This window comes from Mycteria americana, chromosome 11 (assembly GCF_035582795.1).
Source record: "Mycteria americana isolate JAX WOST 10 ecotype Jacksonville Zoo and Gardens chromosome 11, USCA_MyAme_1.0, whole genome shotgun sequence".
In the NCBI taxonomy this organism is placed as follows: Eukaryota; Metazoa; Chordata; class Aves; order Ciconiiformes; family Ciconiidae; genus Mycteria; species Mycteria americana.
In genome coordinates, this window is record NC_134375.1 from 11,846,505 (window position 1) to 11,862,487 (window position 15,983).

The window sequence follows — 15,983 nt, forward strand, 5'->3', positions numbered from 1 at the left end:
AGAAAACGTAAGACAATAAATTAACCTGTTCTCAGCTCACAAATTAAACTGCATAATAATTTCAGCAACATCCAGGCTTATTCCTCTCTTGCCTATTTTTAGATTGCACCAGCATTATTCCAGGACACTGATGGGACCTGGTGTCATTCAGAGGGGCCATCCATGAGAAACACCAAACTTCAGCCTTGAGAAGTTCTAAAGTAATAAATTCAGCAATGACAGCAATACCCCTGTGGCTCAATAGACAAAAAGGTCTTTGCATTTTTCAGTACAAGGTATATATTATCACATTGGCAATGACCAATATGCTGAAATAAAAAAACAGAAGTGGTAAAACAGACTTGGAGCTCTCAATATTTCACAAAGATTTGCAAAGGGGAATGGAAAAAGAGCACAGGGATTTTACATCCTTGCCAAAACGTTCACCCCCTTTCTTCCAAAGTTCAGCTCGCAGAAGGAACTCTTGCTCTCCCCACCAGCCCAGTTTTGAAGGCACTGGCACCCCAGGGGGCTGCCGGACAGGCAGCCCAAGAAAAAAGTAAACACATCCCCTTTGAAGTGAGATCAAAAGAAACAGTCTCTCTCCTTTGAAGACTTCTCATCTGAACCACATTTTCCTTATCTTTCTCCTTTGCATCTAGAGATACAGTCCCCAAACTGAGCAAGAAAAACTGTTTGATGTCTAAAAAGCTGCACTTTCAAAGTCCAGTTATTCCTACATGGGACAGGTCCTAACTACAGGACACTTTTTCCCCTGGAAAGCGACATAGCAATTGACAACACCCCATCTATCCAGTCCACTATCCTGCTTTCAGTTAAGAACACCACCAGACATGACAAGCTCCTCAACAGCTTTCATACCCTTGTCTAGCAGCACTGAGATACAGACACCTTGAGAAGTCTTGGTGGTGTCTGTATCAAGCCCCTACAATACCTTTGGAAAAGAAAAATTTGGGTGGGTAGAGGCATCAGGCCAGGGGGAAGGGATGGAGGAAATCAGATTACTTTGGGAACCCTTTTCCTTCACCCAGAAACACTAATAGAAAAGATTTGATGTGAGGCTGATGACAGATCACACATGGTAGTGTTTATTTCAGGTCTTCTTTAAAGGATGCATCTCAGGCTCTTGGTCACACTTAACACATGGAAACAAGTAGGAGGGTGTACAATAAATCCTGGGTTTTGCTTGGGGTATACGGAAATGATCCCTACTCTGTTATTCCCGCTGCTAGCAGGGTACTCTGCTTCAGTGGGACCATTCATATGCCAAAGCAAGAACCTGAATCGGTTATCCAATTAGCATCTCTAAGTCTAAAGAGTCTTCCTTAACCCACACAAACTCATTCTTTGCAAAATAACTGACCTGGTACATTAGCTGGCATTTCTTGACTACTGGTTCCAGTGGGTGATTCAGACATCTGGGCATTGCTTTCATCAAATTCATGTTTAAATATACAAAGTAGGCAGGAGATTCTGTAGTCCAATCTCACATTCAAAATAAACTGATGATACAGAAGTAGTAAAAATGTTGAAATAACTTGCCTATTTCCAGCACATGTACAATTCACACATAATGCAGTGCTACCAACATGCATGATCAACATAGTAAAGATGTGGATTTAACTTGGAGAAGAGGTACGCAAATGTTTTCTTAAAAATCCCCAGAATTTGGTAATTTTTTTCAGTGATTTCAACAAGCATACGATATACACACAGTAATAAATACTTATGAGTAAAAGACGTTGGCAGAATTTTGATCCCTCATTACTGCCTGATGCAGGCATCCTCACCCCGCCCCCAGGAAAGGAAAGCACCGTTTCTATCTCCGTTCTGAAACCAGCAGGAATCTGACAGGCCAGCGCTGCTGTCCTCCTCGCGCCGACTCCCAGGGAGCTGTGGCAGAGGAGGCTGAACGTGAGCCGCTGCCGCAAGCACGGCATCGCAGCCTGCTGCTGGCATACAACAGCTACCAGTTCCGGTGGGCTGTATTAGCTAGCGCCAGCGAAACCTCCAGCGTAGCAGAGACCACCCTCTCAGTGCTCTGCCTCCCCCCTGAGGAAGGTAGTACAATGCAAAGAACACTTGCAGTTCTCTCTAATTTATGGGAAAATGCCTAATGCCAGTTTTAATAACCTACAGTAACAGGGGGAATATTGGCACACTAAAATATCCCATTGCACATGCCAGACCATAAGAGAAGTTCTGGCTTTAACTAAAATTAGCAATGGTGAAAGGAAGTGAATCAAGCCTCCCCTACGTGCTGCATCTGCTGCTGAGGGGAAGGGCATAACCTCAAACCCAGCTATGTGTGAAGCCTCCCACGGGGGCACAGGGAAGGTACACTGTGGCTTTCCTGCTGCTTTGCATACTTTCGCCCACAAGGCTTTTGCAGCATTCTGGCCTCCATGAACTTGCCCTTGAAGTTACTGAACAGAAAAGGGACTCCTACACGGAGAGAGGGAAGATGGATTTCAGTGCAGTAATTCTGTGGCAACATCTAGATCAAAACTGTGCTGTGGAAACGGGAAAAAACTTTTCTCTTTGTGTCCTGAAGACTTAGGAGTGAACAAGTGAGAAAAGCCAGACAGAGATGGAAGAAACAGCAAGGCTGGCAAATGTGCATGCATAAAAAACATTTCAGGCTGATGGCTGTACGAGGAGGAGTCTCAAGTATCTCCCCCTTCCTTGAGGCACTTAACGAGATGGCCCTGTATATTCAGAGAAATTACTGAGACAGTAAGGTGGAAAATGAGATCTCCACTTTAGCAAGTCTGATATTTACAAATCACTGGTAAATATGCAGATGTCTACTGCAAACTTGTTTCTATTAAATTGTTTCAGTAATGGCGTAATATTGTCATATGCAACTCAAGTGCTGCATGCCTGAAAAAGTCACCCTTGTAATGCTTCACCAGTTTAAAAGAGGCACATACAAGGCAAGAATGAATTAAAAGGCAGCATAGCACTATATTCATGCTTAGATTAAAGACAGCACAAGATGCGACATCAGTTTGCGTTGCTAGTACCTGAAGTATTTCGATGATCTTCAGCTTTGTGTCCATTACCAGGATGTCCTCTTTCTCTGGTTCACTCTGCTTGACGTTACCCTCAGGAGCAGCAGCAAGCGGAGTCATGGGCAAGAACCCACCGCCTCTGAGCACCACCTGGGTCATCAGCTCACCGACTCCGTGGATTGATCTCATCACATTGCTCCCTTCAGAGAGGTAGGTAAACAGGTAAGGTTATGATGGTGTAATGGGACTGCATTAACAGGGCAAGGACCCTTCACATCCTACGAAGATAAATTGCCTCAACATTAAAGGCGGCCAGGTGGACACCTAAATCCCTGGAACCGATGGAAGGCAACAAAAGCAGTACTTTCAGAAACCCCCTGCCCTCTCCCTCTTTCATCGTAGGCATTACTCAGCTTTACAACCAAGCCGTGGACAGAAAGGAGTAGAAGATTTTGAACCCACATTGACATTTTGAGATGAACAAGAAAATACCAAAGAATGATCTGTTCTGCCAATTGTTTTTCAGCCTTACCTTTACTTTCCTCGCCTTTTGCCATCTTGGTAATAGGGAAGATGGTAGTGATGTGCACACAGTCTAATATAGCAAGGAGGATTTTGGTTAGTCTGAGGAGGTCACAGAAGTTGTAGAAACCAAAATATATCAGATTTCTGGCTAAGTTAACAACCTACCAAAATAATAATAAAAAGCCTGATTAATACTAAACATTTTCCTATCACAATCAAGTTGTTTTAACACAGTGAAAAGATCAAGAACCTAGCTGTGAGTCATATACTTATCATAATACCTCATAATTCCATAAGGCTGTATAGTTCTACATTTTATCAGAAAGTTTTCTACTTGCCTACAAATACTGCAGTGCCTGGAGTAACAGTCTGTACCTGCAACTGATATTCTATAGCTACAAAAATCATACCATATTTGTCTCATTACAGAAAAAGTAAGATAGGTCAAGACTAGAGGTAATGTACAGATGCTTTTCACTGTTTTGTCTTACAGAAAAAAACACCACACATTTAAAGCTTCCTGCTACCAAGTTATAAAGTTTCCCCACAAGTCCTCCACAAGTACTGCTTCAAGACTCACACATAAGAATTTCACATATAGTGCAAATATTTAACGTAGCCCCATTATATGAAGTATATTCCCTCAAATACTTTTTTTTTTTAAAAATCACATTTTCTTAAATTAATGGTTATTTAGGGTTTACTATTGCATGAATTTGCTACATTTTATTTGCACAGACAGACTATTTTAATAGGTCAGTAAGTCACAGGACACTGTATTGTTCTCTTCCTGAGTAATACTGTAAGCTCTAGAGACTATCTGTGCATGCAGACATAGTGTTTAGTTTTCAAGATGATTTATTCCAGTAAAGCTTAACTTTTGCAATAACAATGAGAGCACAAAAAGTAAACAGGGCTGCTGCAAATCTAAGACATAAGCTCACATTCATTAATTGTATTTCAAGAACTATCATTGCAAACTGTCACAAACTTCAGTGGAGTTGCTTGCATGAAGAGAAAGCACTACACTGGAAAGTAAGAGCCTGCTGAGGCTCAGCACTCACTAATTACTTGCCAATCTACCTGGTGTTGAAAAAAGTACCAACATTCCACAAAAAAAAAAAAAAGGATAAAATCAGAACTGGATAACTACCTCAAAAGTGAGCTTATTTTTCTCTTTATCAGAGAAAGGGAACCTCTGACACACCACATCTCTTAAATATTCCTCTACAAATTCCATTGTTTGTGCAAATCTCTCCTTAATTTCATCTTTGGAAGTTCCACTGCTATCATAGCTGAAGAGGAAAAACAAAACAAAACAAAAACACAAAACAAAACACAAAACTTAGCATGCAAATACACAGGGCTCTCTTCCCCCGATACAATTTTTCATTGGTTTGTCAAAATCTAAGGAAAGTTAAAGGCTGTTAAATAATTTATCTAAACAAGGGAGTCAGGAAGCTGACACCATAATTTCCTGGCGTTTGCTGTTTTATCCCATATGCTCATTTTGCACTATTTAAAAATGTCTGAGGAAAACAAAAAAAGAGAATTTTATCCCAATAAATAAAAAAAAGAAACCCTTATTATTTTAGCAGAAACAATGACAAGCTATGTACAGCACTAAGGGAAACAGATGTGGCCAAGAGATGCTGACTGTGGATGCTATTTTCCTCCAAATAAAAACAATATATATGCAAAGTAGACATTAATTGTTCTTAATACAAATTCTAGGTTTGTTTCTCAGCATGTGCAGAGAGCGTTCAAAAGACAATCCCCACCACCTTCCACTAACTACTTTTGTTTTCCTGTTTGATCATGTATCACTGTTTAGCCTCTGCCAGGGCTGAAGACATTTGTTTTTCTATTTTGGCATTTAAAGTTGAATATGATCTACTGCATCTCTCTCAGCAAAGAAAACTAGGCTAGTAAGGAGGGAAGGGAGGGAAAAAGAAGAAACCACTGAACACCAGTACTGACAAGACTCAAATTCCTAACATTTAACACTAATTTTAAATGTTCATTTTCTCCAACCAAAAAAATTGAGTTCTGAACAGTTGAAGTACTATAAATTTTAAATTATTTGTACTATAAAGAGTTAAGACAAGTCTATGATCATGAAATCATGTCTCCAATCTGGCTGTGGTTTTGTATAGGTTTTTCACCACTGTATCAGAGTATTTTCCGTTGGAGGTTAAGGAACATGACTGTGTCTCCAGCACATTACTTGTTTCAGCATCTTCCCCTTGTTTTAACTTTTGATTGTGCGAGCTATCGTATGGACAATCTGCCCTGAAGAGTCTATGCTCCAATCAAATAAGGTAGGAGGAAAAATGAAATAGTCCTCCCTTGCTTTCCCTCCCCAGGGCTAGGTCACTCGTCACATCACCCAAATCAGAGACTGACCATCACTGTGATCACTGTGTGTTCTGGAGACAAACCCCGACTGCCTCATAGCTTACACCATGCACACACAGGAAGGTTATTTTGGTCTCAGGAAGGTTCTCCCCAGCAAACATTACAGGCAAATGAAATTACAGGGTCTGAATAATGGAACTAGTGAGAATGTTATAGATTTTAATTTTTTTTTTTAAAAAACAGAAATAGTATAAATAATGCATGAGTTTAGGATTGATCTGGTTTTGTTTTAAAAATCAAGAGTGATGTAATTTCCTTTCCCACACCATTCCAGCAAGTACTTACTCATCAATAGCAATTTCAGAAGGTATTTCAGACCACAGACGAGCATATTTCACTGGTGTTACTTGTTCTTGGGGGTCACGATCAACGTGCATATGAAGCATTAGCCGGCAGAAAGACGCTCTCAGATCATACGGCAAGTTTTCATCAGACATGCAACGGAGAATGAGGTCCACATCCAGCTGGCCAGATATTTCATTTATGGCTAAGTACTGTCGATCAAGGCACATTCTAGCAAAGAGGTTTAGTTGGTATCTTCAGGGGGGGAAAAAAACAAAACAAAACCCAAACATAAACACCTTACACTTTAATTTCCAGAAACATCCACTGGGTATAGTACTGATATGCTCTTATATGTATTAACAGAATGAATCTTACATTTTCCAGTAATATAGCTATCCTTTCCTTATTATGGAAAGAATAAAGCACTTCTTAAACACAGTAAAAGGTAACACAGTTAGATGTTTATTACACAGTAAAAGGTAACATAAAAGGAAAAATAGAATAAAAGGAGTCGCCGTATTTTTCTGAGAGTTATACAGAATTAAGTAATGCTGTTTATGAAAGCTACGGAAGAATCCAAAGAACACTTGAGGCAACTCAGCCTAAATACTGCAGAAGACAAAACACTTCTTACTGATGCTGAAGCCAAAGTTGTTCACTGAGACAACAATGTAGATGGACTAGAGAATCAATAAAATCAGCTACCTGATTAAACAACAGTTCTGCTCCCTTCAGTCAAAGAATTGTTAGAGAAAAACTAAACATAATTCCTAATCTTTTCAGTCCATAAACTAAAAGCAAGCAACTGGCATTTAAGGTATGCACATTCAACAGACTGATAATTAGCCTTTAGTCATAAAGCACATGTCCAACATTCATGAGTATTCATACAGCCTTGTGCTGAAGAGTATCAGCTGTGAGGTTTCCTAAAGAAATGAACATTTAATTGAAAGTAGACTCCTTTTCACTCTCAACACTCCTCATGGGAATTTGACCAAACCCTACCCTTAACCCTTGTTTTAAGCATGTTCATGAGTCTATAATGTAGACTAAAAATAATTAACACTATCAATTCTACTTAAAAACAAGTGCAAGAAAATCTATTTTGAAAGCAGATACAATTTTTTAAAATATATACAAGAGTCCTCCTTTTGAGCTCAGCCCTCCAATAGGCTCAAATAAAAACATGTATCAGGAAGTCTACTGCAAGAACCATTTCAATGGAAGAGATAATGCAAAATAAGATAGCTATTAAAAATTTAAAAATCTAGTTGTACTTTCTGCATCACCACAATCGAGTCCGTCAAACTACTCTCAGAAGTTTATAACCCAGACACAGGAATTTGGTCTGGGCTGAAACCTGATCTTACACTATGCCAAGAACTTGGTGTCTTGTCAAGTCATCTGGAAACATCGCTTCATGTCAGAAACTGCTAAAAGCATAGCTTAAGCCATACAAAAGAGCACTGCACATTAATCAAACCAAACTTGTGGCATTTTCATAACTTCATATATTGTCCTGCTGAGAACTACAGGACCACTAAAGGCTTTGAGCTTAGAGAGAAATTTAGAAGGCACGGAGAACAGCAGTGACTTCTTTAAAATCAACAGCAAAGCCATCTGCACGCTGAAATCCTGTTCTTCCTGCAAGCAGTTGTTCACCCCAACTACCATCTGAATACAGGTAACCTAAACAGTTAACATACAGGCTCTCTCATAACACCCACTTATCAGGAAACCAAGCAGAAATACAGGCATTAAGTTCTGTGCAAATTCAAGGCACTCTAAGCCTCAACTACTTTTTTTTTTAATCAGTTTAAACTTGCTTATGCTGATAATTGGACTTCTCACCACAAATAACTGTGCTTTTAGCTCTCACTTCAAAGAGACTTCATCCTCACTCTCTAATGGCTATTTTGTCCACGAAACCGGTATCCTTTCTCCCAAACCAACTACAGCCTATATACCAAAAGCTTCCCCACACAGCCTTGATGAACTTTGCTAGCCAACTACTGCACATGCTGTTAACCTGTAGTAGCTGAGTACGTCCCGATCTTCCTTCTGCCCTTCCTTAGCATCCTGAGCCAACTCTCTGATACTCTTACTGCGGATTTCCTTGTTACTGTCTCTCCAGAACAACCACACTTCTTCCTCATCTTCTCCAACTTCCAAGGCATTTTCTCCACTTGACACTTCTTCAAACTCAAATCGAGAGAGGACCAGCCTGCCAGAAGGAAGTTAGGTTAGATTACAAACTGCCAAGACCCATGCAGATCTTTTAGAACATTTATTTTAAGACACTTGCTAAAAAAATACACTCGCTAAAATGTACTGGTGATATAAAGCAACTAATTTTATGATCTCACCTGCATTCAGAAAACACAAATTTTATTCCTCAGCTCTGCAAAGTAAAAGCAGAGTATCTGACTCTTTCAGCAGTTCAGTTTACTACATAAAATCTTTGGGTTTTATTATTAAAAGCATTAGGTTAGAATAAATTTAGATTATAAGCTTTCCATTCATCCTTAAAAAGACCAACATTTCAGTTCCATTCAATTGATGAAGATGAAGAAATAAGGAAGTTAAAGACACGTCTAACTGACTTACAAAAACATCTTTACAGGAGAACTGGTTCAAAGATCATTCAAGAGACTAGAAAGGATTTGGTAAACAAAAATATCTAAAAACCGATAGTGGTGAACTAACTAGAAACAAATCAGCTACTAAAACAAAAAAGGCTTTGGGGCCTTTTAGCTCTTCAGCAAAAAAAGATCATACATCTAAAAAAAGACAAATTAAATACACAAGGATAAGAACAAATAAGTGATGGTGGAAATAAATACAGTCTTTATGATCTCATGAAGAGAATTAACTGTGCAAGAATACTCTCATCCATTTGTGTTTTAAATACTACCTGACAAAGACCTGCTTCCCTTTTCACAGTATTTTGATAATGATTACCTCTGCCCTATTCCACATATCAAATAAACCCATCTGTATGAAAAATAATTGGGATTTGGTGCCTGCTATGATGCTCCAGCAATGGCAGGGCAATGCTGAGAGCTGGAGACCAAAATCCTAACCACAGAGGGAGAAATGGGTGAACAGAGATGTATCAGCTTCTGTTTTGCTGCAAGCTGAGCTCAGTGGGCATGCATCCAAGAAGTGCTCGCTCACTTCAGACAGCTTATGGAGGAAAGCCTGAAGCCCAGAGGAGGATCAGGCCCACAGGACCCTGAACACCTTCCTGCAAAGTCTGTCTACTTTGATCAAACGTGAGATATCTGAAAGATTTCTCTGACTGCAGGACTGAGGACACATATGGCAGACGTCTGCTGTCATCAATAGTCATTTACTGTGTATTTGAAGAGGACCCCACACATACTTAACTGCTTTCTCTAGATGTGCCAGCAGTGCTCTCAGCTTTGAATCACCTTCCTTCTGTTTCATGCTAGGAAAACCATCTTTAAAAGCATTAACTTACTTAGTTTCAATGAGAATGTCTGCATTTGCTGGATTCAGCACGGCTTTACAAATCAACTCCTGTGTCACTGGAATAGACTTGTTCATGGAAACGCACAGATCTGAGAGGTAATCCAAAAACCTGTTGGAAAATGCGAGCCAAAAGGGTATCAATCCTTGTTGAGATCTAGACTGAAGCAATCTACATTTCAGAAAGAAAACATTCAGAACTCCATTTTAACATTGCAGAGTGAGACTGTTGCCCGAGGGGGAAGTTACAGTGAGTGCCAAAAAAGTGAACTAGCTGTGCTTCCTTACTAGCAAGTTGGCAGGTACAGATTTTTCTCAGAAGGCCAAGAGGAAAAGGGTAATCACATACTCAAAAGCATAGTTCTCACCTGGGCTCCCTATTTTTCCTCACAAGGCTAACAAAAGTGTCGATCTCAGCAGCTGTGATGTGCTTCTCCAAGAGCTTGCGATTGTTATGAAGCAGTGCTGTAATAGTGTCCTCGGCCAAGACATCGTAGCCAATTTGCTTCTGCATGAAGCCGAACTGCTTTGCAATGTATTCCTTCAAAACACAGAGGGAAGAAGGAAGGTGGTGTAATTAATTCTCAGAATTTAAGAAAATACTCAATAACAGAAAACAGTAAGATGTTTGTCAATATCAACATCCCAAGAAGCAAACTGGATTAGATTCAAACTATTCTTCTTTTGAGAGAAAACAAGTGACAACAGATAATCTTAACACCTCCCTCCCTCCTGGGCTAGATACCACCAAGGCATTTATCTTTATCTGATATTAGTTTGTTTTTAATAAATAGCAACAAAAAATTAAACAGCCTTAATTCACAGGTCAACTTTCAACAGAGCTTGTAGTATGCAAGAGTGAAGAAAGTCTTATAATTCACCTGGATTTGACAGTTAGCAATTCCATTGTTTTCTCAAATTCCCCTTAGAACTAGTGCTAATTATACTGCATATAGTCTCTGATGGAGATGAAAAATGCCAGATAGAGTAAAACTGAGCAACCCAAAAATCTCTTGCTGACTGTACAATCACAGCACAGCATAGCAGTGTTTAATTAATGGGATGCAGCTTTTATATTTTTTTGGAGCACAGGAACAACATTAGTGCCATTGAAAGCTACAGACATATTTCAAACCTGATTCTTTCTGTAATCCTGCTGAGAGTGTCTCAGCACTCTGTAGCAAAGCCGGCATATGTGTCTGAAAGGAGCATGACGCTGGTCTCCAAGCTCCTCCAGCCGCAACATTGGGCCATCACCACTGTCCGTAAATGGTGCTTGCAACAACTTGAAAATCTATAGATTTATTAAAAAACAAAGATAAAATCCCATGAGACACTGCCTTCATCCGATTAAAATTAGTGTAAAAGCATTGTGTCAGCATCTTTAAATTTCCAAAAGGTACATCAGAAATACACTATAGTTGCCAAGTTTGTTTCTTTGCCATAGAGTAGACTGGACAGAAGACATTGTTGATCACCTTTATTCAACACCGTATTCTGTAATTTCTTCTTCTAGCAATGGTAGGCTTACAGTCCACCACCAAGGGCCTGCTGAAAGCTAGAAACTGACAGGATCTTTTGGTCCCAATAATTTGGCCAGGTTCTCTGTTATTAGTTTCTCTTTTCTGACAACTCTTCTTGTAGGCAGAGTTAGAGAAAAATGCAGCTTACCTGCTTTAGAATATTCTGTTCTCTCATCAGTTTTTGCCGTTCTCTATTAGGTTTAGAAAATACCACTTCAAGGACATCTTGTCCAGAATTAGTTCCACCAGTAACAAAGTAGACCAAATCCTCCAACAATTTAGTAACAGATCTACAGAAAAGCCAGAAGTTGTTAATACAAGACTACAAACTCTATCTGTTAAAAGAACAATGCCAGTGTAAGTTTACATAGATTTCAAAATGCTAAGTGAAAAAATAATATCAATTAGAGACTGACTCAGATGTTGGATAAAGCTCATAGGTTTGTACAGAACTTAACATTAGGAACTAATGCTTCCTATTGCTATAGCCTTACTTACTGATTAATAGCTAAACCATAGCAGCAGTAAGACAACGATATCACTTTAGGGCAACTAGATGCTTGCCAAGTTCTATATGGCAGTTCTATAAATTGCCGGGGGGGGGCTGGAAATCAGGCGATAATCTCTCCCAAGGCCAAATAAAAGACATAGGCTGTAGAAGCACATAGGCCCTGGTTTTACACAGCCAACTCTGTGGTCTTTTTGTGTGGCCACGTACTTTTCACAGATATTGGCAGAGGATTTGCAAGAAGTCATGTGTTCAGTCTTCACAAGATGGATTATAAATTCCCACAGTCAATTTGCAAAGCCCATCAAGAAAGGCATGTTGTAGATTATTCCTCCAAATTCACAACAACGGTTCTCATGCTCTCATTTCACAGAGCAGCAGGGAGGGCTTGACAGAATAGGCTAGAGAACCTCCACTATGGGCACGCCAACAATAAAACCATCAAAAACTTTTTTTTTTTTTTAATAAATCTAACCAAGCAGGAAATAAAATCCCTCTTCTGAAGACAGCGTACATAGAAAAAATTTTCAAAGAAACAGTTACTCAGTAAAGGAAACAACATTATCTGAAGCAAATTCTTGCTTCCTTACCTTCTTTCATTCTGGGTTATTGTTCCCTTTTCCAACTTGCCAGCAATGGAACCTAAAACCTTACTTGCATCATTTGCAAAATCCAAGTCCCTAACCTCTGCAGGGGAAACTGGTACTATAGCAAAAGCTTCTTTGTCCTCTTTCACTGGAGAAGTACCAATCTGAAACCCAGAGAAGTTTTATCATCAAACCAAAAGGCAGAAAACAAAGTAGTGATTCACATACTCAGTGATAATAAAACAGAAGAAAAGCCACGCTCCACTTAGATAGCATGAGGCTACTGATGAAGTCAAACTTTGAGAACAGTACCACTCTGTGCAAGCTCAGAGCTGTTCCTAAATTCAAAGAAACATCAGGAGAGACTGCAAAATGTTGCCATAAGCAGTGAAATAAAATACTCCTCATGATGACTGCCATACAGTACAAACTGAACAATGTAACTAGCAAACTACTATGAAAACCTAATGTTTTAGGTGAAACATTTTGCATAGGCACTATTTGTTGCTGTTGCGCTGCTTGCTGTTTGACAAACCCAGCAGTCTCAAGGGACCAGAACTTCTCCCGCCAACAACACTTTTGTGAAAGTACAGGAATCAAAGGATGTGCTTATGACAAGTGACAAGACTTACTTTAAGCATCACAGGTTTCTCCTCTTCTTTATCAATAGGAATATTGGTACTATGAACCCAGGTGTTAGTGCAAAGGTGTCTAAGTCTGACATAAGAGTTCCTGAAAGAAAGTAAAAAGTTTCAAAGTATGAGCCACTTTCCCAGATGGGAAATCTTCACATTGTTTGAATTGCAAGATGTTGGCAGGAACAAGTGGAAAAAAAAGTGTCATCTTTATCCGTGCTGCATACCATAACAGGAATAAGACTTTTCTTTCCTTATTTCATTCTATAAATTCACCTTAAGAAGTCTTCTTATATGATGAAATAGATTCTGCTGTAAAACAGAACTATATCTATATTTTGTTACTGTAACTCAGCTGCTGCACAGTAACAAATTAAGCCTCTTCAAATTCTCACATTTCCACATGCTATAGTGTATCTGAGCTGTCAGCTTCTTGCCTTTCCTTTGTATTTTTCAGCCCATAACTCCCTGCTATCTACTTTATATTTTCTAAACTGAGACTTTTTAGACTAGAAGAGTCAACATTGTACAAGCATCAAAGGTCCATTAAGATATCAGAACACATGGCAAGCACGCAACAATTTTCTCTACCAGAAGTCAACAAGTCTTTCTTCCTATGGGGACAGCAGTTCCCAGAGTTAGTTTTCTCAGGTATGTCTGGCAATGACGCTGTTTTGCCTGTGCCAGCTCTTTGATAAAAGATGTCAAGCCACAGTCAGACAAGCATCTTAGGGCAGGATAAGAAACAGTCTTCTCAGCTGCAGTACAACCTCCTCTCTCCACACAACCATGGCAGCCCAAAGGAGAGAAGAGGCAGCCAGGATGGCTGCTTTTGGTGGCCGTGTTAACTTCTGCTAACTTGTGTCTGATGTGTCTAATGATTTAGAGAGCTGCTTAGATAAAGTAGGTGGAATAAATATGCTGTGCTTTCTCAGTGACAGCAAAGAGCCTGCATACAGACTGTGTATCTTTGAAGAGTACAGCATCTTTTAAGTAGCAAGAGGTACTATATGAACAGTAAAGGACACATAAACAACAGAAAATGAAGTGCTAAATACTCGATGTTACATCCTAGCTAGCACAATAAAGACAGGTCACAGGAGTGACTTGATAGGACACCCACGGCTTTTCGTCCCTGGCAAGGAAGTCACTTAATCTCAATTTTCCCACCTGTAAAATGGGGTTCTGTTACTTATAACTCAATTAGAAAGTACTAAAGTGAAACTTCAGGCACTTGCTAAATATTTCCATATTAATTTGAGGAAGAATCTTAATTCCAAAGGATTAAAAAAAAAAAAAATAGTGGGAGACAGCTTTACCTTAAAATTAAAAAAAAAAAAAAAAAAAAAAAATCAAACTCTGAAGCAGATTGTCAGTTCTAATACTATGCTTAGCTGTACCTGGGGACAAGGCTGTCTCCTCCTCTCAAGGTGGTAGGGTCCAACTCAAATATGGAGGAGATATCGTTTCCTTCAGGCACAGACACCAGAGAGTACGCCATCTTCTCCTGAGCACTGCGTAAGCCTCTTCTGGAGGCATCCTGCTCAGGGTCCAGCTGCGGAAGAAGTCCCATCACACACAGTCAGACCAAGGCCTCCAGCCCCACTTGCCTAGTGTTAAATAGATGTGTCCTGTAATTTGCAGACATGACTCTGAACCACTCCAAGTACCAGTTAAGACAGCCGGGCTTTAGGACACCATTAAAACTAACAAGTAGCTGGTCTTGCCAACCATTTCTTCGCTTTCCCTGGTGTTAATAACTTCTGAGTATTTCTGGATCACAAACACAATAAATCCTAAACCACAGAGGTTGTCTTGCAGACAGTGCCAGAAGAGACTCAAAAACCCCCAGCCATACACCCCACAGCACACTGGGAACTCTGACTAGTCTCAGATGACTCACATCTGCTAAGATCCCCACCCCGACACTACTAGCTCTTGAAATGTATTTGACATACTGCAATTATCACTCTAACAAAGTAATTATGTGAGCTGTAAATACAAAAAATCAGCAATACTATGTACCAACAATCTTGCTGGGAAATAATCAACTTCAGCGGCAAAAATGGGACTCACATCTATGAATCACAGACAAATGAAACAGAAAGCTAATCAAGAAGTTAGATGTCTTGCTGTTCACGCTTCAGCTTATGATGTGTGAACACAATGATATGCTATAAAGGACATTGCCTCAGAAGTATCTTTATTTCCAAGTGCTAGCAAATTACCAGCCTCCTTTAACAAAGTAAAGATACTAATGTCAACTGAGTAAAGCCCTGGATTTTCAGATGAAAGGACAAAAGGGTAGGAAAAAAAATGAAGATAAACTAAGGAAAAAGAATTACAACTTTCTCTAAAACCTTTCCTAGGGAATTACCATGAGTCAATAAAAAAGTTGCTAACTGTCTGACACAACACAGGAGCCAGCTGTCCATGTATAAACATCTAAATCCTAGATGTAATTTTCAAAGTGATCAAGCAACCAATTTATCAGCTTCTCTGTGATCTTGACACCAGTGGAAGGTAGACACCCAAAGTAGTCAGCGCTCAAGTACCTGTCTTTTAAAGTCCTGGTGTAAGGCACTGCAATCCTTAAACATACGGAAAAGGTATCTAATGTTGCTTGTGCCTCAGGATACTCTGTAGTTAGCACATTCGTAGTCAATGAACTTGGCTGCAAAGTAGTGACATTTAAAGTCTGATTTTGCACATGGGAACAGACAGTTAGCTGTATGGAACAGAAATACACATTGGGAGTGTGCCTTCAAGAGAAGAAGCGACTATACACTGAATAGAGTCCATCTGGAGGCTTTACACCAGGAGAAATTCGCTCACTTGGAATGAATTCTCCGCATTTCAGCTGTCTCCATCTCCACAGTAAGGCAGCTGCTCTGTATTCACAATTTGTACTTCAGGAGACAACTGGTCAGTTATCGAAACTGTGACAATGCTGAAAATGAGCAGTAAATCAGGCAGTAGGATATGGGGCAATTTAG

The 15,983-nt window shown here is 39.6% G+C and overlaps 1 protein-coding gene across 1 annotated transcript in view; it reads right to left on the bottom strand.

Moving 5' to 3' along the window:
* The window catches only part of ITPR1 (inositol 1,4,5-trisphosphate receptor type 1), a 180,303-nt gene that overhangs the window by 101,071 nt on the left and 63,249 nt on the right, over positions 1-15,983 (bottom strand). Inside the window, exons 12-24 of the mRNA XM_075513607.1 lie at positions 14,388-14,542; positions 12,985-13,084; positions 12,356-12,516; positions 11,406-11,547; positions 10,870-11,028; positions 10,103-10,275; positions 9,727-9,846; positions 8,272-8,466; positions 6,243-6,494; positions 4,693-4,834; positions 3,547-3,700; positions 3,027-3,214; positions 1,364-1,502 (exon numbers count right to left, since the gene is read on the bottom strand). Coding sequence (XP_075369722.1) covers positions 1,364-1,502; positions 3,027-3,214; positions 3,547-3,700; positions 4,693-4,834; positions 6,243-6,494; positions 8,272-8,466; positions 9,727-9,846; positions 10,103-10,275; positions 10,870-11,028; positions 11,406-11,547; positions 12,356-12,516; positions 12,985-13,084; positions 14,388-14,542 — 2,080 coding nt within the window. The remainder of the gene's footprint in view (positions 1-1,363; positions 1,503-3,026; positions 3,215-3,546; positions 3,701-4,692; positions 4,835-6,242; positions 6,495-8,271; positions 8,467-9,726; positions 9,847-10,102; positions 10,276-10,869; positions 11,029-11,405; positions 11,548-12,355; positions 12,517-12,984; positions 13,085-14,387; positions 14,543-15,983) is intronic.